General features: G+C 40.2%; 1 protein-coding gene and 1 long non-coding RNA gene across 2 annotated transcripts in view; both read left to right on the top strand.

The window, feature by feature from the left end:
• The window catches only part of LOC148094353 (uncharacterized), a 7,699-nt gene extending 2,954 nt beyond the window's left edge, over positions 1–4,745 (top strand). Inside the window, exons 2-5 of the mRNA XM_087821756.1 lie at positions 1,478–1,592; positions 1,755–1,928; positions 2,657–2,754; positions 4,739–4,745. Coding sequence (XP_087677882.1) covers positions 1,478–1,592; positions 1,755–1,928; positions 2,657–2,754; positions 4,739–4,745 — 394 coding nt within the window. The remainder of the gene's footprint in view (positions 1–1,477; positions 1,593–1,754; positions 1,929–2,656; positions 2,755–4,738) is intronic.
• Positions 4,746–8,095: 3,350 nt separating this feature from the next.
• LOC148094352 (uncharacterized) lies at positions 8,096–17,912 on the top strand. The gene is made up of 3 exons (XR_015714292.1): positions 8,096–8,148; positions 10,551–10,601; positions 17,894–17,912. It is a non-coding gene; the product is annotated as an uncharacterized LOC148094352 (long non-coding RNA).
• The last annotated feature ends 4,865 nt before the right edge of the window (positions 17,913–22,777 follow it).

The raw sequence follows: 22,777 nt of genomic DNA, 5'->3' as shown, positions 1-22,777 counted from the left end.
TCCTGTCTCACACCCTCACCCCCGAGATGAGATCTGTTATTCTATTTCATGCATCCATACCTCTCAACCTATTTTGTTAGTCAGTTTATTTTTGTTCATTAGATTCCACATATAAGTGATATCATGTGATATTTGTTTTTCTCAAACTGGCTTTTTTCTTTAAATAAAGCAAATATCAGTGATTATTACTATTGCAGAAGTATCATTTTACTTTATAAAACTTTCCTTTAAAAAAATTGAACTCTCCCACTATGTTTATCCATTTTTTCAATCCATTTGTACATGAAATATAACCTGAATGCCTATTATGCAGCAGACATAGTCTACTTAGGATGTTTTCAATCTCTCAGGCCCCTTTCATCCTTAAAATCTTCATGTTGCCCAATATGACCAAAATGAGAAATTCAAAATTGAAGTATTATCACAGTTGAAGCTTATTCTCCCTCCTTTCAAGCAAAAGCATTTCTGAAGGTAGTAAATTGTAAAAGATGACCTTTACCTGCCCTTTTGAAAATGCATAATAGTGTTAAACACTAATATTGATCATTGGGAAGATTTGCTTTCCATACAATCTATAAATCTAACTATTGAACAAAATGAGCCATTCTTTTCATTTAAATCCTGAGTTTCCTTTGGCTTAAATTTTCTTGAAAATCAAAGTAAGAATTACTTTAAAAAATTCTTGTTTTGTTCTTTTGGTCCTCTTTCCCCCATAAGGCTTTTAAGACCTAAAACTTATTTAAATGCCAACCAGTTGAACAGAAATGCAAGAGGTCTGTTGTATCGACCATTATTCACTCAGGGAAAGGCGCCCTGGATGGTATGATGCCAGTATTCTATGTATCAATAAGAAATTTTTTAAACAATGCTGCCAACTATAGTTGTAAGACATTCTGAATTAAAAATTGGATTCCAATGTTGGAGATGTGAAAATGTGAGAGAATAAGCATCTTAGAATCATTGAAATACTCAGTATTCTTTCTGATCCTTAAAACACGCCTGCAAAGTAGGTCTAGTGATACCATTTTACTTAATTGAAATGTTGTCTTTGTAAAGTCGTAGTAATAGTAATAGTGATACTAATATTATCTAACAATTATTGAGCAGTTTTTTTGGTGCTAGGAACTGTAGTAAATGCCTTGCATAGATTCTCATTAAAGCAAACTGGTGTCCTGTGAGATAACTACTATTTTTATCCCCATTTTGTTGATGAGGAAATTGAGGCACAGAAAGGTCAAGTGATAGCTAACAAGTGGCAGTTAAAACAGGATCAGACTCAAGCTGAGCTGAATGCCCAGGTCACCCTCTGTTCAGACAGGCTGCTGCTTCATTAATGTGCATAACAAGAACTAGTAAATATTGTACTGTCCCCAGAAGAAAACGAAGGTGTAGGGACAAATGTTTATAATTACCTGAATAATTGTGTATATTGAAATAGTGCACTCTAAGTTCCTAAAGAGTCCTCTCACTTTCATAGGACTGCCCTGCATGTAGCCTGTGCCTGTGGCCATCCCAAAGTGGCGACTCTCCTACTAGACAGAAATTGCCTGTTGAACCCCCGTGACTCTAAAAAGAGGACGCCTCTGATTCAGGTAGGTACTAGCCAACTATGTTAACATGCGATGGATTTGATGTAATCACTTAGAATAAAAATGGATTTCTCTCATTTAACTATAAGTCATTGGCAAAACTTGTGGAACGTTTATGTTGAATTCCTAGAATTTATAATCTATTTCTTGGCATAATACTGACAGGCTTTAGAATATCAGAATGAAGAGTGTGCAGCTATTCTGCTAGAACGTGGTGCTAATCCAAATATAATGGACATCGATGGCAACACCGCTCTCCACTATGCTGTCCTTGGTCACAGTAAAGCTATGGTGGAAAAGCTGCTTTTCCACAAAGCAGACATTGAAGCAAAAAATGAGGTATAGATCAAATAACTTTATTTACAAAATATTTGAAATACACATTTTTACTTTACTTGCAAGCATTTTCTTTCTCACACACATACACCGAACACAGTATTATCAGGCCCTGTCACCATGGCAACAACTCCAAAGCCCAGTCAGGGAGGGCTGGAGGAATGTAGTGCCCACAGAAGGGGCAAAGCTCTGTCTCCCAGCTACCCTTCTACCCCAGGAGGACAGCTTCCTCTTAGGGCCTGGGAGTGGGTGGGAGGCTCAGAGCCCAGAGGACTGAAGGCCTGGGGGAGTGAAGTGATGGTGGGGACTGGCTGCTATGCTGGCAGAGGCTTAGGAAATGGGTGCTGCTGGGCACGAGTGGGAGGGGGAGCCCTAGTGCCCAGCAAGGGGAGCTGGGTGAGTGCAAGTGGGAAGAGGAAGCCGCAGTCCCCAGGCAGTAAAGGAAGGACAGCATATCATGATAGGTACTGTGATAGGAACAAAGAGTCTTGGAATCAGGACTGTAAAGATCTGAAGTGGGATCTGGAGAATGATGTTGAAGTTAACCTGTTGAAAAGGGAGTGGAGGGCATTTTAACAGTCAGTGACTGCACAGGGGTGAGAGGAAAGCAGCTCCTTTTTCTTTACTTTCTATATTACATGTTTAAGTTCAGAGGATCTTTTATAAGTTTTAATATTCAGTTTGGATAGATGTAATTTTATAAATCATAAATTGTTTTCACTGCTCTACAGGATGGCCACACACCACTTTCACTTGCTAAACGTGAAAATAGACATCAGATGGCAGAGTTGTTAGTAAGCAGAGGTGCAAAAATTGACAACATAAAAAGGTACAATAGCTTGTTCTTCCTTTTTAGTTTGTACTTGGAGAGCACACTTATTAAAGCTGGGGACAGTGAAACAAGGAAGGGCTTAGGATAGAAGAAGCAATAGGAGAGAGCCTTGGTGGGGTTGCTTTGGCTCACTGTAAACTCAGAGGAAAGGGGCCTTGGAGACAGGTTCGGAGGGTTAGCCCAGGGTGAGCTTCCACTGCCCACTGCTCCCCTGGTTGCAAGTCTGATGAGGTCTCATAGAGTTTAGGAGATGGAAGCCTGAGAGGGTGAAGAGGGGCAAAGGAAAGGGTCAGGAGTGCTCCCAAGAGGGAGAGTGTGCTGCTCTTTTTGTTTTGAAACCTTAGTATTGATCTAGAGTGGTAACAATCATTCAAATGAGAAAGATTAAATTAACAAGAAGATTAACTTATAATTATACAGTAAAAAATATGAACATATTATCAGGTAGAAAAACAATTAATCTGACTGGGCAACTGGAATAACAGTATACTGGAGGATCATATTTATTTCTAATTTTGATTGATCTCATTTGCAATGTGACCTTTTTCATCATTTATTTTATATTAGCTAAAGGGGTTTCATATTAGTTTTATTAATTATGTATTTTATGGACTCTAACTGATAGTTTACTTGATACAATAGTGGACTTAGTCTCTCTTACAGTTTTTTTAACCATTACTATGTAGTTTTCCTTAAAAGGTGCATGTTAAATATAAATAGTTGATTTTGTGTTTTGGATAATCCTTTGCTTTAAATTGCTTTGTTTGACGAACACTGATATAATTAGGTTATCCCTAAGTGACTGTGAAAACTGCTACCAGATATAGTCTGGGCTCATCAGTTATTATTCTCTTTCATTTCTAGTATATTTTGATGTTTTTAGTTTTTATTGGTATGGGTAGAAGGAGAAAGATAACTTTAATTGAATAAACGCTTCCTTTAATGGAGGCAAGTTATATGTGAGTGATAAAGAAAAGAGACAAGGGCCTTCAATTCACACAAAATGGGGTTTAATGCCCAGCTTTCCTGCTTGCCAGGTGTGTGACCTTGGGAATGTTTCCTAGCATTTCCAAACATGTTTCTGGATATTGCAAGGAGGATAGTAATATATCCTTCAAGGGTGATTGTATGTAAGACTATCTAGTGGCTTTATCTTGTAAATATTTACTTTAAAATGCTAGTTAACAGGAAACTGAGGTTTAAAATAATTTCACTGTTAACTTTTTGTGGAGCAGGTAAGATTTAAGGCAGTTTGGGAATGGGAGTGAATTAGTCTATGTCATCAGTCAGACTCCAAGCAAAAGGCTAGACTAGTTTGAAGTAGCAATGGGCCAGATTCTTTATTTCAGGACTTTTAAGATCTTTATTGATAAGGATCCTAACATTATCCATTTCATTCCAAGTGGAACCTCTATGCATGGGGTTACAAATAAAGTCACATCTTTGGTTTTTCTAACTAGTTACTTGGGGTCTTGAAGTGTTCATGTTAGCAGAAAAATGTGTATTTGCTGGGGGCTATCTCCTATAGTCTCCCCCTTGAATTTTGTAGGAACCTAAAGGATTCCCTAAGTCCAAGGGAGACAGTCTCCTTTCACAAGTCAGATGGAGATGTAAAAAGGACACTCTGATCTCTCTGTTGTTTCCATTGGTTCTATTGCTGCAGAGTTGCTGTTGAAACAGGTCCTAAGTCATAATTGACCTTTGCTCCCAGGCTGCCCTTGCTGATCCAGATTCCTGAGAGTTCATGTTGCTTCACCCTTGGACTTGAAAGTCACAGCATTTTATAGTTTACATACATACGCTTATATGCTCGGCCATTATTCTAATTACCAGCACTGTGTTCTGGCAGCTTGGCTTCCTAGCTTTAGCTACCCACAGCCTTCCCCTGACACTGAAACAGCTATGTGCAGCTCACATATTAGCCAGACCTTCGCAGATGAGTTACCCTTTTAGCTTCTTGTTTGTTTTTTCCTGCCAGCAGGTATTAGATGGAATGACCATTGTAAGCTGTCAGAGAGGTTCAAATAATGCTGCAGGAAAAGACCAGACTTTCCTTTCTCCTTTGTTACCAGATCTGTACCCCATGGTCGCTTTATATCCTGTAGAGCATCTTTGTTTAGGTAGTGGAAGGTCCCATATCGCCTTTCCCAGAATAGTAGGTACCAACTTGCCTGAGATTCCATAATTACAGTTGTCCCCTCAAGTGATATCTTTGCCATAATAATGACACTTTCCCAAGTGACTTGAATTTACTTCCGGTTTCAAAATATTTTAAATTATGCCTCACCTGGAAGTCAGTCAATAGAAAGCTCTGAATCAAAAGTAGGTTATTGGGCATGAGGCTTGCTAAGGGCCCATGCATGCCTCATCAGTATCCATGAGTGGCAAGTAGGATTCTAACTCTCAAACTAAATGGGGGTGGACAAGGAGATTACGCATCATTCTCATAAAGATCTGCTTCATCACAGTTTGAGTAGGTAGAGAAGGGAGAGTGGGAGTCCAGGCCAGGTCGTGACTTCTCTTAGTTTTCTGCCATTGGGATGATTAACTACAAAAATAGGGCAGTATTTTCATATCTGACTTCATGAAGAAATGTAATTGTAAATAAATTTAGTTGCAAGTTATATACTAGTTGAGATACCCTGAATTACAAGCCATGAAGAAAGAACAGTTAATAACCAAAATTAATATTTTCTAAAATCTGCAATATTTGAATGTTAGAAACTTTGAAAAACCCACATTGGTGTTTATTTGGGATTCCAAAATAGTTTCCACAAATAAAGTTCATGAACAGGTTTATTCTTTGCCTTACTCTTTCTCTGAACATGTCTTTTTGCTGTACTATCTCATATAGTCATCCTAATAGCCTTCTAAAATAAGGCAGTAAGATTCATATTTTGTAGAGGAGGACTCTGACCCAAAGAAAAGTGACTTGTTTGAGAACAAATAGATGATGGTTATAGAACTATGCTGTCTGAGTTGAAGACACTTGCCATTATGTCAAGCTAACACTAATTAATTCACTGAAAGATATGGCCCTCAAATCATGACTATTTCATGTAACTTTATTTTAAGTTATGTGCTTAATAAAAAGTTTGTAGAACTTACAAATTTGAAGTGTATGGTATAATTAAAGTTTGAATATTAGCTCTGATATTACCTGCAATATTCTAAGAATTTACCACATTTGGAAAATATTTTGCTTTAGTATTAATACAGTAATATTATTTATCACCATTTCTTTATACATAGTTATCAACAACTAAGTACTGAATATGAAGGAGAAAGGCCATCTGTAAAATGTTCTGAAGAAAGCGATCATGGTAAGACTTCTGATAGTGAATTACCTTAAGTGTCCCCACCATAGATAAAGAGTAAGGAAGTTTTGATAAAGAAAGAGCAGTTAAAAAAAACCACAATGTGTAAGTTATGTGTATAGTATTCCTTAATTTCTTCCTTAATAGACTAGTATCTAGTATTATTTAAACACTTAATTGTAGGTGATTTAAAATCTGGAACAATATTGTTTGAAAGGAAGTTCATTTATTTATTCATGAATTCTAATATTCTATATGATATGGTTACGTAAAAAAGTAAAAAGATTTAAGTTAGGATGCAGTATATTTCCTCGATAATCACAGTATAACAAATTGGACTTGTTAAATATAGATGTTTTGTTTAGTTTTCACAGCAAATAGATTACACTTAGTAAATGAATACTTGTTATTACATAGTGATTTGCCTCACTAAAAAGTCACTAAAACTACAAATTCAAAAACACTTTCCTGGCACCAAAAACAAGTAGCAAACGGTAAGAACTACAACACTTAGCCAAGTGAAACAATCCCAACGATACTGGATTTTAAAGATATCTACCAATAGTACAGAAGTCAGAGAGGCAACGCCAGTTGAGAAGCATAGCTTATTTTACATATTATACCAATAAGGCCTCACTATGATCAACTTCATTCCTCAGAAGTCCAAACAGAATGAGGCATGTTGACTTCATTAGAACAAGGCGATCCTTCTGCTTGTTGGATAATTGTCATGACACTGTAACTTCCTTAGAACCAGATGCTCTGTTGCCATTGGTCAAAGATAATCATAATAAATATTCAAATAGCTCAACTTGGGACTCAACAAATTATAATAAAACTAGAAAAAAGTTTCACATTAACAAAAATGCCAGTGAGCTACCCAGCTGTGGCACTGAGTTCATTGTGCGATGTGAACTCCATGAGGACGCCTTCTTGCACATAGTAGACCTTCATCAAGAACTTGTGTAGGTTGGTTTTACAGACTATAGGAAACACAAAGATGCAATAGAGTTTTGACCTTGAAGGTGCTCATAGTATCAGATAGCTGCCCCTGGTTTATATCTCTGTATTTTTGAACCAGAATTTTCAAATACAATTTCAAAATTCAGTTACTCATTGGTCCACTTCATGGTTTGCTATTTAATTCTCACATATCTTAAAGTACTAAGCATTATTCTGATTTTACAGAATGCATTCCATTTACAATGTAGGTTTTTTTCTAGGCATATGTCTTTCTCGTTTGTTCTACTTAAAAAATCTTCTTAATTTATGATGGAACAACGATAGTTGCTGTTATTTCCCCTCTGTGAAAGCCATTCATTAAGAGCCCATGTTTGACTAGGGCAGTTGACAGTAGCAAAGTAAAGCAGAGAAAGAAAAGAAGTCCAGTTCACATGCTTTCATGAGGATTAAGTGCAAAAACTTAGTAGAGGGAGAGAAATCTAAGACGGCTGATTAAAAGGTCTCCAGCGTGTGCACTGGCCTGTGAATTGGACATGGAGAATAGGACTTTATCAGATGAGCAGGGAAGAGCAACAGTTCAACAGGAAAGACCAGATTTTTCCCACACATTTTGAGTTTGTTGGAATATCCATGGGTAACTCAGCCTACATTTTGGATACAGTTACTTTGATTCTTTACCTTGTCCTGTCAACAACTGCCTTTCATAGGAGAGCCATGTTTGTAGTGTCATAAGACATTAAGAAAAAGTTTAGAAACAAATAGAACTGTGTCATCATTAGAACACTATTGTACTATCTTTGAGAATTATCCTGTTACTCTCGCTACCCCAGGTACTCGATAGATTCATAACTATTGTACAAAGGAATGAAACCCTGCTTAGTTGGAGAAAATTGCCAGCGTGATGTTTCATTATCCTATAGGAACTTTCATACTATAGAACGTGTTATCAGTCATTAGGATTCTGAATCTTATATTTTCAATAAATAGAATTGTTGCTTATTTCACATTATTTTCTGACATCATCGTTTCATTTATCTCTTTCATGCTTTTATTCAATTAGATCAAGAGGAATGTTTGGTAGAAGAAATAAGAATAACCAATTCCATGACTGGTATGTGTGAAATCACCTTCTGCTTCTAATCATGTAGAACATAACATCACCCATCATAAATGCCACATAATGCCATTGTGTTAAGGGTCCCTAAATCCACACCCAGGTGTGCTTATTTACTAGAAAAATTCATTGTATCAACATATAGTTTTACTCCTACCTGTGACTTACTAGAGTGGAAGAAGAATAGGAAACTCAGCAAGCAGAAAAGGTGCCTGTGAAAAAGTGCAGAGGACACCTGGCACAAGCTTGCAAGAGCCCTCTCTTTGTGGAGCTCCCAAGATGTGCTAAAGTATTCCAGTGTCGAATTCTGACAACACATGTGAAATGCCATCTACCTGTCCCAGAGTCCCGTTAAACTCAGTATCAAGGGTTTTATGGCACCCTAGTCACATAGGCATCTCCCTCTCAGTGTGTGCCAAAATTCTAGATTCCCAGAAGGAAAGCAAGTGTTTAGAATGAACCCATTGGTTGTAGGAATGCCTGGATCAGGCTGGCCGGACTCCTATAATTTTCCTTAATTTCTTCCTTAATAGACTAGTATTCTGTATTATTTAAAGTTAATTGAGGTGATTTAAAATCTGGGACAATATTGTTTGAAAGGAAGTCATTTATTTATTCATGAATTCTAATATTCTATATGATATGGTTACGTAAAAAAGTAAAAAGATTTAAGTTAGGATGCAGTATATTTCCTTGATAATCACAGTATAACAAATTGGACTTGTTAAATATAGATGTTTTGTTTAGTTTTCACAGCAAATAGATTACACTTAGTAAATGAATACTTGTTATTACATAGTGATTTGCCTCACTAAAAAGTCACTAAAACTACAAACTCAACAACACTTTCCTGGCACCAAAAACAAATAGCAAACGGTAAGAACTACAACACTTAGCCAAGTGAAACAATCCCAACGATACTGGATTTTAAAGATATCTACCAGTAGTACAGAAGTCAGAGAGGCAACGCCAGTTGAGAAGCATAGCTTATTTTACATATTATACCAATAAGGCCTCACTATGATCAACTTCATTCCTCAGAAGTCCAAACAGAATGAGGCATGTTGACTTCATTAGAACAAGACGATCCTTCTGCTTGTTGGATAATTGTCATGACACTGTAACTTCCTTAGAACCAGATGCTCTGTTGCCATTGGTCAAAGATAATCATAATAAATATTCAAATAGCTCAACTTGGGACTCAACAAATTATAATAAAACTAGAAAAAAGTTTCACATTAACAAAAATGCCAGTGAGCTACCCAGCTGTGGCACTGAGTTCATTGTGCGATGTGAACTGTATGAGGAAGCCTTGCACATAGTAGACCTTCATCAAGAACTTGTGTAGGTTGGTTTTACAGACTATAGGAAACACAAAGATGCAATAGAGTTTTGACCTTGAAGGTGCTCATAGTATCAGATAGCTGCCCCTGGTTTATATCTCTGTATTTTTGAACCAGAATTTTCAAATACAATTTCAAAATTCAGTTACTCATTGGTCCACTTCATGGTTTGCTATTTAATTCTCACATATCTTAAAGTACTAAGAGTTATTCTGATTTTAGAGAATTCATTCCATTTACAATGTAGGTTTTTTTCTAGGCATATGTCTTTCTCGTTTGTTCTACTTAAAAAATCTTCTTAATTTATGATGGAACAACGATAGTTGCTGTTATTTCCCCTCTGTGAAAGCCATTCATTAAGAGCCCATGTTTGACTAGGGCAGTTGACAGTAGCAAAGTAAAGCAGAGAAAGAAAAGAAGTCCAGTTCACATGCTTTCATGAGGATTAAGTGCAAAAACTTAGAGGGAGAGAAATCTAAGACGGCTGATTAAAAGGTCTCCAGCGTGTGCACTGGCCTGTGAATTGGACATGGAGAATAGGACTTTATCAGATGAGCAGGGAAGAGCAACAGTTCAACAGGAAAGACCAGATTTTTCCCACACATTTTGAGTTTGTTGGAATATCCATGGGTAACTCAGCCTATATTTTGGATACAGTTACTTTGATTCTTTACCTTGTCCTGTCAACAACTGCCTTGCATGGGAGAGCCATGTTTGTAGTGTCATAAGACATTAAGAAAAAGTTTAGAAACAAATAGAACTGTGTCATCATTAGAACACTATTGTACTATCTTTGAGAATTATCCTGTTACTCTCGCTACCCCAGGTACTCGATAGATTCATAACTATTGTACAAAGGAATGAAACCCTGCTTAGTTGGAGAAAATTGCCAGCGTGATGTTTCATTATCCTATAGGAACTTTCATACTATAGAACATGTTATCAGTCATTAGGATTCTGAATCTTATATTTTCAATAAATAGAATTGTTGCTTATTTCACATTATTTTCTGACATCATCGTTTCATTTATCTCTTTCATGCTTTTATTCAATTAGATCAAGAGGAATGTTTGGTAGAAGAAATAAGAATAACCAATTCCACTACTGGTACGTGTGAAATCACCTTCTGCTTCTAATCATGTAGAACATAACATCACCCATCATAAATGCCACATAATGCCATTGTGTTAGGGGTCCCTAAATCCACACCTAGGTGTGCTTATTTACTAGAAAAATTCATTGTATCAACATATAGTTTTACCCCTACCTGTGATTTACTAGAGTGGAAGAAGAATAGGAAACTCAGCAAGCAGAAAAGGTGCCTGTGAAAAAGTGCAGAGGACACCTGGCACAAGCTTGCAAGAGCCCTCTCTCTGTGGAGCTCCCAAGATATGCTAAAGTATTCCAGTGTCAAATTCTGACAACACATGTGAAATGCCATCTACCTGTCCCAGCGTCCTGTTAAACTCAGTGTCAAGGGTTTTATGGCACCCTAGTCACATAGGCATCTTCTCCATCATGTGTGCCAAAACTCTAGACGGCCAGATGGAAAGCAAGTGTTCAGCATGAACCCCATTGGTTATACAAACTCCTGGATCAACCTGGATGGGCTACTATAGTTTTTCTTAATTGCTTCCTTAATAGACTAGTATTCAGTATTATTTGAACAGTTAATTGTAGGTGATTTAAAATCCGGAGCAATATTGTTGGACAAGAAGTTCATTTATTTAGTCATGACTTCTAATATCCCATATGATAGCTTTATGTAAAAAAGTAAAAGTATTTTAAGTTAAGATATAGTATGTTTCTTCTATAATCACAATATAACAAATTGAACTTGTAAAGAATGGATCTTTAGTTTTTACAGCAATTGGATTAAACTAAATGAATGAATACTTCTTATTACATACTGCTTTGTGTCACTAAAAAGTCATTAAACTAGGAACAGAACAATACTTTCCTGGAACCAGAAACTAATGGTTAACAATAAAAACGACAACAGTTATCCAGTGGGCAAGAATACCAATGAGATTGGTTTTTAAACATATCTGGGTAGTACCTAAGTCAGAGAGGCAATGCCAGTTGAGAAGTAGAGGTTATTTTACATAGTGTACCAAAAAAGGTCTCACTATGATCAACTTCATTCCTCAGAAGTCCAAACAGAATGAGGCATGCTGACTTCATTAGAACAAGACGATCCTTCTGCTTGCTGGATAATTGTCATGACACTGTAATTTCATTAGAACTACATGCTTTGTTCCCATTGGTGAAAAGATAATCGCTATAAATATTCAAATAGCTCAACTGGGACTTAACAAATTATAAAAAATGTAGAGAAATGTTTCACAATAACAAAAATGCCAGTGTGCTACCAACTGTGGCACTGAGTTCATTGTGCCTGCCACCTGAACTGTATGAGGACACCTTGGACTTAGTAGACCTTCAACAAGAACATGTGTAGGTTGGTTTTGCAAATTATAGGAAACGAAAAGATGAAATAGTGGTGACTTTGAAGGTGCTGATAATATCAGAAAGCTGTGCCTGGTTTATTCCTGTGTGTTTTTTTGAAACAGAATTTTCAAAGAAAATCTCAAAATTCAGTTGTTGATTGATCTTAATGGTTTGCTATTTCACTCTCAGGTGTCTTTTAGGTACTAGGTGTTCTGCTGATGTTCCAGAATTCAAACATTTTAAAAACCGGGTCCCTCCCTTCGAAGACCTTCTTATTACCATTGTCATTTCTATTATTTCCTATACTTTATTCAGTGCCTACCAGGAGCCTGAGCAGACTAGGATCTTACTCTTGTCATTATTCCTTTGCATTGATGTGTAGTATGTGCCAGACACTTTAAATGTATGGTGAGCATTAGAATTTTAAAAATGTAGGCGAGGGGTCGGAGGCGGCCTGGAGCCCGAGGGCGTCCGCGGGGGTTCCGGGCACCGGCTCCCCGAGCCCGCAGCCCGCCCTCTGGAGCCGCGCAGCCGGGTAAGGGGCTGGGATGGGGGAAAGGCCGGGGGGTTCCCGGGAGCCCTCCAGGAGGGGTCCCCCAGGACTCAGGCCCTCGCCCCCCACCCCCGCAGGCGGGCACCGGGGGCAGGTGCGGGGAGGCCGGTCCCGCCCGCCCGGGGCCCCCGGCGCTCACCTGGCCCGGGCGACGCAGCAGCAGCAGCGGCGGCAGCGCCCAGGAGCCCGGCGAGCGCCGAGGTGCCCGCGCCTCCCGCGCCCTCCGCTTCATGCCCCGCGCGCCTGGGAACGCGCCCGCGCCGCGCGAGTCGGGCCCCGCCGTGCGCCCCAGCCCCGCCGCCGCCTCCAGCCGGTCAGCCCGGGTCCCGCTCCGCCCGCCCGGGCTTCCCCGCAGCCACACGGCTGGGCCTGGCGCGGAGGTCGCGGGAGGGTCGCGTCCCTGGGCACGCAGGAGCGAGCGGGGCGCAGCGAGCGGAGCCCCCCGCCCCCGCGCGGTGACAGCTTCGCCGCTTCGCCGCCCCCGCCGCCTCCCCTGCGCTCCAGCGGCTCCGCCTGCAGGGATTGAAGGCGAGCAGCCCGCCCACCGCTCCCCTCCCCTCTGAATATTCATCGCTTTCTCCGGGCTGGCTAGCCCGCGGCCACGAGCCCCGCGGCCCCTGGTCGCCTCCCCCGCAGCCCCCGCCCCCGCGCGGCCGGTCCAGCGGCAGGGAGGGGGCAGCAGCGGGCCCCCTGCGCGCCTGCCCTGCTCCCCTCCGGCCGGCGGAGGAAGCACCCCCACCGCGCTGCCGGCCCCGGGGCCCTCCCACATTTCTGGGACCGGGAGCCGGGGACCACGAGGCCGGGACGCCGACCCCGCGCCTCAGCCCGCACTCCTCAGGGGCGCCTGGCCTCGGTCAGTCCCCACGCCCGGGTCTGGGTCTCCACAAGCTGACCGAAAGCCCTGCCGAGGGCACAGCCAGGCCTGCATTAGCCAGCAAACCGGGGGAGGCCTGGTCTACCTGGCCGGTGGGCGGGCTTGGGGTGCTGGAACCCCTAAACTGCAGGAGAGGGTGCTGTGTGCTGCGTTCTCCACGCCCCCACCCCGGGCGGAGGGGCAGAGAGCCTGTGACCCGGCCCCAGCTCTGCCATATGGTGCACCTGGCTCTGCTGGCACCACCGCTGTGTGGCCTGGGAACAGGCATTTCGCCGCTCTGGGCCTCCTTTCCCCTCTGTGAGATACAGACAAGACTAATACCTGGCCAGAGAGACTCTACTGATGATTACATGAGACAATGAGGGGAAAGTCCCAAACACTGGGCCTGACACAGAGTGGGCCTCAATAAACATAAGCTCTCCTGGCAGCTTTCATCACTTCCTCACAGAAGTTCAGGGCCCTAAGAGGTTCAAGATTACTACAGATGCTACCACTGTGCCCATGCACAGAGGAGGAAACTGAGGATCTGGAAGCCTAAGCCAGTGGCCAAGAAAACAAGGTGCAAAGCACCAGGTGACAAACTGCCTCCAGGTACCCCTTGTACCTCAAGCTCCCCATCTGGAAGACGGGAAGACACCAGTGCTGAAAGGATCTACACAGCTCCTACCAGACAGGCAGAGAAGACAGGTGGTTTGAAAGGCTCTTGTGTTCATCATGCCCAGAGGGAAGGAAAGCTGCCAGGTCTGCGGGCTGCCCCGGTACTCACAGACCCTACAGACCCTACAAATCCACCCAGGCCTCCGCGGCTTCGTGGCAAACAGCTCCAGGAACTCCAGCGTGCACTTGGGTTTTCTCCTGGATGCCCGCACTGAAGTGTTGGTTGGAACCGGATTTCCCCACCACGTGGCGATGAAAGAGAACACACAGCCTTTTCAGTAAAAGGAGTTAAGACCTGTATAGTAAACTACCTGTTCAGTCATAAACAGATTCCACTGGATTAATGACCCAGATGAGAACAGCACTTAACCCTGAGGGGGTGTGATATAAACTCCCTGAGGGCAGGGATTGGGCTTTTCTCACCCAGGTCTCCCTGCCACACCTCACTCTGCGCCTTGCCCCTAGCAGGAACTCAAAACTTATGCCGCTGCATGCTTGTATAAATGATGTGAAACTTCAGTTTTCTGCAAGGATAAATTAGAGAAGGGTCAGTCACTTTGCAAAAAAAAAAAAAAAAAAGACTTAATTCCAATTTACAGGCCTGTTACTTCCCCTGAAAATTCCTAGATGCGCGCCAACCCAGAGTTGGATGCACACCCCCCTTCGTGGTCTCCTAGGTCCCTGTGTGAACCTTATCTAACCACAATGTTGTAATTGCCTGTTTATTTCACCATCTTCCTCACTGGACTCTAAGCAAATCCCTTGTATTCCCAGCACATAAGTCACCCAACAATATTAATTTAGTTGAATTGAATGCATTCCCTTGAATTGCAAACTATGGTATTAAATATATGCTTGTTCTCTCTCTCTCTCTCTCTCTCACACGCGCGCGCGCGCACACACACACACACACACATATCCCCCCAAATTCCATTTGCAAACAACTTTTAGAAATAAATCTGCTGTGCAAAGTCCAGGGCTCATTCTCTTTGAGAATACAGTTTAATGATATTTGACCTTTTAATCATGTCCACCTTCAAGCAACAGCTACAGCTTTGCTGAATACAGGGCCAGATGCATAGGGAACAAAAGAGCAGAACCAAGAAGTTGGAATGAAGGGCTCCTGGATGTGCTCCCAAAGTGCCTGATAGGAATTAGCCGGTGGCTTGTTAGAACATAGGTTCCCATTGTTTTCTATAGACTGTGGAGGATGAGGCCTGGGAATACGTATTTTTAACCAGCTCCTTGGGTCATTCTTGCTGTCAAGCAGGATTGGAAAACAGTGTCCATCCTATCATCGGCCTGCATTGTATCCCCAACAGAAATAAAGACCAGTGATCAGGTACCTAGGAGGTGCCAGGTACTAATAAATAAATAAATAAATAAATAAATAAATAAATAAATAAAAAATGTAGGCGAGGCCTTGGCCAGGTAGGTCAGTTAGTGAAAGCATTGTCTCCAAATGCAAAAGTTGTGGATTTGATCCCTGGTGAGGGCACATACCAGAATCAACCAAGGAATGCACAAGGAAGTGGAACAAGAAATCACTGTTTCTCTCTCTCTCTGTTTCTCCCTGTCTCTCTCACAAATCAATTGAAAAGAAGATTTATAATTAAAACAAAAAGTGTGGGTGGAGTATAGAGTAAGCATGCAGAACGTGAAGAAGTTTGCCAGGTAGAGGGGCAGAAGAGGGATGTTTAGCAGGAGCCTGTGCTGTACAGTACATCTGAGTGGCTCACATATGTTATAACTACAAGGTTCACTCCTTATTCATGTTTTTCTATATTATCCGTCTCCTCAACTCACTAGTGTCTGGCATCCATGAGTTTGTTCCCTGTAGCTATTGAGTGTGTTTCTGTTTTGTTGTTTTAGAGTCCACATGCCAGACATACTATATTTGTCTTTCTTTGTCTTATTTCCCTTAGCATAACAGCCTCTTAATCCATCCATGTGATTTTAAATGGCAAGATTTCTTTCTTTCCATGTCTTAGTGATATTTCATTATATACTATATACTTGCTACATCTTCTTTCTTTTTTTTTTTTATCAAAAGACATGTACATTGCTTCCATATCTTGGTTATTGTAAGTAATGCTGCAGTGAACACAGGGGTGCAGATATCCTTTCAAATCTGTGTTTGTTGTAAATGCCCAGAAGTGGATAGCAGTTGTATTTCTAATTTTGTGAAGAACCTCCATGCTGTTTTCCATAGTGACTGTACCAGTTTACAATCCCATGAGCAGGGCACGAGACTTTCTCTTTTCTCCCCCATCATGGCCAACCCTTATTATTTATTTATTCATATCTTGAGGACAGCCATTCTGAGAGGAATGAGGTGGTCCTGCATTATGGCTTTCATTTGCATTTCCCTGATTACTGATGTTGAGCTATGTGTTTTTTAAATAGGAGGAAAACTGAGAAGCTTGCAGTTTACTTTCTCTAACATTTAATAGGCTTGGGGTACATCACATGCTCACTCTTAAATCACTTAGTGGTAACCTACTACTGTGATTAGCTTAGTATAAACATTTCTATTTTTGAGCTGGGCAGATACCACCTTATTTGTGTATCAGGACAGTAAATGTCAAAATACAGCTGGGGGTCTCCAGCAAGAAGGTAGGGAGTCAGCAATATTTACTGCAGGGATTCATAGCAGAGTATCGAGCAGAAATGCCATAAGATTACATTTGATGGGGGCACTCTGGTTTTGATGTGAAGGGGGGATCAGGAAGCTTTTTCTGTAAAGGGCTTGACTTTAGGCCATGTGGTCTGTCATATCTCCTCAAGTCTGCCATTGTAGTGTGAGAGCAGTCACAGACAATATGTCAGTGAGAAGGCAGGACTGTGTTCCAGTGAGACTTTATGTACAAAACCAGATGACAGGTTGTTTTAGATCCATGGGCCCTAGTTTGCAAAGCCCTCATGTAGAGGACAGATTGAAGGAAACCACATAAAGGGAGTGCGAGACAAAGGAAGCCTGGACTAGCATCAGGTCATGATGAAGGTGTTATCCATCCATGCTGAAATCAAGTCAGGAGGATCAATTCATTCCATTTAAGATGATTGTGTTTTTCTAGGTGTATGTCTTTCTCTATTGTTCTGCTTTAAAATTTTTAATTTATGAATGAATAATAATAGTTGCCCTTATTTTTGACCCTGTGAAAGCCAGCCATTTGAATAGGGCAGTTGACAAGAGCTAAATAAAGCAGAGAAAGAAAAGAAGTGTAGTTCATTTGCTTTCATGACAATTAAGTGTCAAAAGTTAGTGGAAGGAGAGAAATCTAAGAGCGTTCATTCATAGGTCTCCAGCTTGTGCACTGGTGTGTGAACTGGAGGTGGAGAATAGGACTTTATCAGATGAGCAGGGAAGAGCAACAGTTCAACAGTAAAACCCATTTTTTCCCCACACATGTTGAGTTTGTTGGAATATCCATGGGTAACTCAGCCTACATTTTGGATACAGTTTCTTTGACTTTTTACCTTGTCCTGTCAACAACTGCCTTTCATAGGAGAGCCATGTTTTTAGTGTCATAAGATATTAAGGAAAAGTTTAGAAACAAAGAAATAGAACTATGTAATCACTAGAACACTACTGTGCTATCTTTGAGAGTTATTGTTTTTCTCTCGCTACCTCAGTTACTTGATTGATTCATAACTATTGTACACAGGAATTAAACCTTCTTTAGTTGGAAAAAATGGTCAGTGTGATGTTTCATTTTCTTTATGTAAACTTTCATATTATAAAATGTGTTATAAGTTATTGAGATTTTGTATTTTATATTATCAATAAATGGAATTGCTTTTTTCATATTATTTTCTGACATCATAGTTTCACTTATCTCTTTTGTCCTTTTATTCAAATAGATTTAAAGGAACGTTTTGTAGAAGAAATAAGTGTAACCAGTTCATCGAGAGGTATGTATGAAATCACCTTCTGCTTCTAATCATGTAGAACATACAATTCCACATCATTAAAATGCCACATAATGCCATTCTGTGAGGGGTTCATAAATCCATACCTATGTGTGCTTATTTACTCAAAAAATTTATAGTACTCAACATATAGTTTTACTCCTACCTATGATTTACTAGAGTGGAAGGAGCATAGGAAACTCAGCAGGGAGAAAAGGTGAGCGTGAAGAAGTGCGGAGTATACCACGTCAAGCCAGCAAGAGATATCTCCCTGTGGAGTTCCCAAGATATGCTAAAGTATTCCAGTGTCAAATTCTGACAACACATTTGAATGCTGTCTACGAGTGCCAGAGTCCTGTTAGATCAGTGCCAAGGGTCTTATGGCACCCCAGTCACAGAGGCGTCTTCCCCATAGTGTGTGACTTTCAGGTGTACAACGTGGTGGTTTGACCTTTACATACTCTAGGATGCGATCACCACGCTAAGTCTAGGCACCTTCTATCTCCGTGTAAAGTTATTAGGATACTGACATATTCCCTTTGCTGAAAGTATATCCGGGTGGCTCACAGATGTCATAACTAAAATATTGACTTCTTATTCACATTTTTCTATATCATGTATCTCCTCAACTCACTAGCCTCTGGCAACCATGAGTTTTTCCCCTGTAGCTATTGAGTGTGTTTCTGTTTTGTTTTGTTGTTTTAGATTCCAACTGTAAGTGAGACATACTACATTTGTCTTTGTCTGTCTTACTTCACTTAGCATAACAGCCTTTTTGGTCCATCCATGTTCTCGTAAAAGGCAAGATTTCCTTCTTTTCATGTCTGAGTGATATTTCATTATATACCATATACTTGCTACTTCTTTCTTTCTTTGTCTATCGAGGGACACCTACATTGCTTGCATATCTTGGTTATTGTAAGTAATGCACAGTGAACATAGGGGTGCAGATATCTTTTCCAATCTGTGTTTAGGTTTTTGTTGTATAAATGCTCAGAAGTGGAAAGGCAGTTCTATTTCTAATTTTGTGAGGCATCTCCATGCTGTTTTCCATAGTGATTGTACCAATTTACAATCTCAGGAACAGGACACGAGGCTTTCTCTTTTCTCCATATCGTGGCAAACACTTGTGATTTATTTATTTATATTTTGAGGACAGCCATTCTGAGAAGAGTGAGGTTGTCCTGCATTATGGCTTTCATTTGCATTTCTCTGATTAGTGATGCTGAGCTATGTGTTTCTTTTAAATAGGAAGAAAACTGAGAGGCTTGCAGTTGACTTTCCCTAACATTTTATAAGCTTGGGGTACATCATATGCTCACCCCTAAACCACTTAGTGGTAACCTAGGTACTGTGATTTTCTTTGTATAATCAATTCACTTTTTGGAGCTGGGCAGTTACCACCTTATTTGTGTATCAGGACAGTAAATGTCCAAATACAGAAGGGGGGGTCTCCAGCAAGAAGGGAGACTAAGGTAGGGAGTCAGCAATATTTACTGCAGGAATTCATGGGAGAGTACTGAGCAGAAGTGTCACAAGATTAGATTTGATGGGGGCACTTTGGTTGTGGTATGAAGGAAGGATCAGCAAGCTTTTTCAGTAAAGGGCCTGACTTTAGGCCATGTGACCTGTCATATCGCCTCAAGTTGCCATTGTAATGTGAGAGCAGACATAGACAATACGTCAGTAAAAAGACATGACTGTATTCTAATGAGACTTTATGTACAAAACTGGATGGCAGTTTGTTTTAGACCCATGGGCCCTAGTTTGTAGAGGACAGACAGAAGGAAACCACATAAAGGGAGTGGGAGACAAAGGAAGCTTTGCCTTCTTGGACTAGCATCGGGCCATGATGAAGCTGAATTCAAGTCAGGAGGGTCAATGCATTCCATTTAAAATGTTGGTGTTTTCTTAGGAGTATGTCTTTCCTGTTTGTTCTGCTTAAAAAATCTTTTTAATTTATGAAGGAACAATAATAGTTACTGATAGATTTGATGCTGTGAAAGCCAAGCATTTGACAAGGGTAGTTGACAGCAGCAAAATAGTGCAGAGAAAGAAAAGAGGTCTAGTTCATATGATGTCATGACGATTAAGTGTGAAAAGGTAGCAGAGGGATAGAAACCTAAGATGGTTCATTAATAGGTCTCCAGCTTGTGCACTGGCATGTGAATTGGACATAGAGAATAGGACTTTATCAGATGAACAGGGAAGAGCAACAGTTCAACAGGAAAGACCAGTTTTTTCGCACACATCTTGAGTTTGTTGAAATATCCCTGAGTAACTCACCCTACATTTTGGATACAGTTTCTTTGATTCTTTACCTTGTCCTGTCAACAACTGCCTTTCATAGGAGAGCCATGTTTGTAGTGTCATAAGATATTCAGAAAAAGTTTAGAAATCAAGAACTGTGTAATCACTATAACACTACTGTAAGATCTTTGAGAAATATCGTTTTTCTCTCGCTACCCCAGTTACTTGATTGATTCATAATTATTGTACAAAGGAAGTAAACCCTGCTTAGTTGGAGAAAATGGTCACAGTGATGTTTCATTTTCTTTACTTAAACTTCCATACTATAGAATGTGTTATAAGTTATTGAGATTCTGTATTTTATATTTTCAATAAATATAATTGTTGCCTTTTTCATATTATTTTCTGACATCATCATTTCATTTACCTTCCCATGCCTTTATTCAAATAGATCTAGAGGAATCTTCAGACGAAGCATCAAGAAGGAATTCCAGGAGAGGTATGATTGAAATCACCTTCTGCCTCTAATCATGTAGAACATACCATCCTGCATATAAAAAATGACACATAATTCCATTCTGTTAGGGGTTCCTGAACCCACACCTTGGTGGGCTTATTCACTAGAGAAAACCATAGGACTCAACATATAGTTTTACTCCTACCTGTGATTTACTAGGGTGGAAGGATCATAGGACAATCAGGAAGGAGAAAATGTGTGTGTGATAGTGTGCAGTACACCAGGCACAAGCTTGGAAGAGCTCTCTCCCTGTGGAGTTCCCAGGATGTACTCAAGTATTCCACTGTGAAATTCTGACAAAACATGAGAAATGGCATTTACCAGTCCCAAAGTCCCGTTAGACTCAGTGCCAAGGGCTTTATGGAACCCTAATCACATAGGCATCTTCCCTATAGTGTGTCCCAAAATTTTAGATCCCCAGAAGGAAAGCAAGTGTTCAGCATGAATCCCATTGCTTGTACAAATTCCTGGCTCAGGCTGGCCAGGCTCCTAGAGTTTTTCTTAATTTCTTCCTTAATAGACTATTATTCACTATTATTTAAACAGTTCATAGTAGGTGATCTAAAATCTGAAGCAATAATGTTGGAGAAGCTCATTTATTTAGACACGACTTCTAATATCCCATATGATATCTTAATGTAGAAAAGTAAAAGGATTTTAAATTAAAAGATAGTATGTTTCCTCAATAACCACATTATGACGCACTGAAATTGTTAAGAAAAGACCTTTTGTTTAGTTTTGACAGCAAATGGATTAAACTAAGTAAAGGGATACTTGTTATTACATACTGCTTTGTCTCACTAAAAAGTCAGTAAACTAGGAACTGAACTGTACTTCCCTGGAACCAGAAACCAATGGTTAACGATAAAAACGACAACACTTAGCCAGTGGGCAAGGATCCCAATGAGATTGGTTTTTAAAAATATCTACCAGAAGTACAGAAGTCAGAGAGTCAATGCCAGTTCAGAAACAGAGGCTATTTTACATATTATACCAACAGGGTCTCACTATGATCAACTTCATTCCTCAGAAGTCAAAACAGAATGAGGCATGTTGACTTCATTAGAACAAGATGATCCTTCTGCTTGTTGGATAATTGTCATGACACTGTAATTTCCCTAGAACCAGATGCTCTGTTGCCATTGGTGAAAAGATAATCATAATAAATATTCAAATAGCTCAACTCAGAGTTAACAACTTATAATGAAAGTAGAGAAATGTTTCACTATAACAAAAATGCCAGTGTCCTACCCAGCTGTGGCACTGGGTTCATTGTGCCTGCCGCGTGAACTGTATGAGGACACCTTGGACTTAGTAGACCTTCAACAAGAACTTGTGTAGGTTGGTTTTGCAAATTATAAGAAACACAAAGATGAAATAGTGGTTTGACCTTGAAGGTGCACGTAATATCAGAGAGCTGTGTCTGGTTTATTTCTGTATGTTTTTTGAAACAGAATTTTCAAAGAAAATCACAAAATTCAGTTATTCATTGGTTCTGTCTTAATGGTTTCCTACTTAACTCTCAGGTGTCTTTTAGGTACTTGATGTTCTCCCATGTTGCAGGATTCAAACATTTAAAAAACCTGGTCTCTGCCCTGCAAGACCTTCTTATTATCACTGTGATTTTTATTATTTTTAATACTTTACTCAGTGCTTACTAGGTGCCAGAGCGCACTAGGAGCTTACCTTTGTCATTATTTATTCTTTTGCATTGGTGTGTAGTATGTGCCAGACACTTTGAATCCATGATGAGAATTAGTGTTTTAAAAATGTGTGTGAGGCCTTAGCCAGGTAGGTGAGTTGGTTAAAGTACTGTCCCCAAATGCCATAGTTGTGGGTTTGATTCCTGGTGGGGGTACATACCAGAATGAACCAATGAATGCATAAATAAGTAAGACATCAAATCATGATTCTTTCTCTCTCTGTTTCTCCCTTCCTGTCTCTCTAACAAATCAATGTATAAATGAAAAGAAGATTTATAATTAAAACATAGAAAGTGTAGGTGGGATGTAAAGTAAGCATGCAGAACATGTAGAAGTTTGCCAGGTAAAGGGGCAGAAGGGTGATGT

The sequence above is a fragment of the Miniopterus natalensis genome, chromosome 1 (assembly GCF_054644295.1).
Source record: "Miniopterus natalensis isolate mMinNat1 chromosome 1, mMinNat1.hap1, whole genome shotgun sequence".
In the NCBI taxonomy this organism is placed as follows: domain Eukaryota; kingdom Metazoa; phylum Chordata; class Mammalia; order Chiroptera; family Miniopteridae; genus Miniopterus; species Miniopterus natalensis.
The sequence above is the reverse complement of the archived record's forward strand: the minus strand, read 5'-3'. Positions and strand labels throughout refer to the sequence as shown.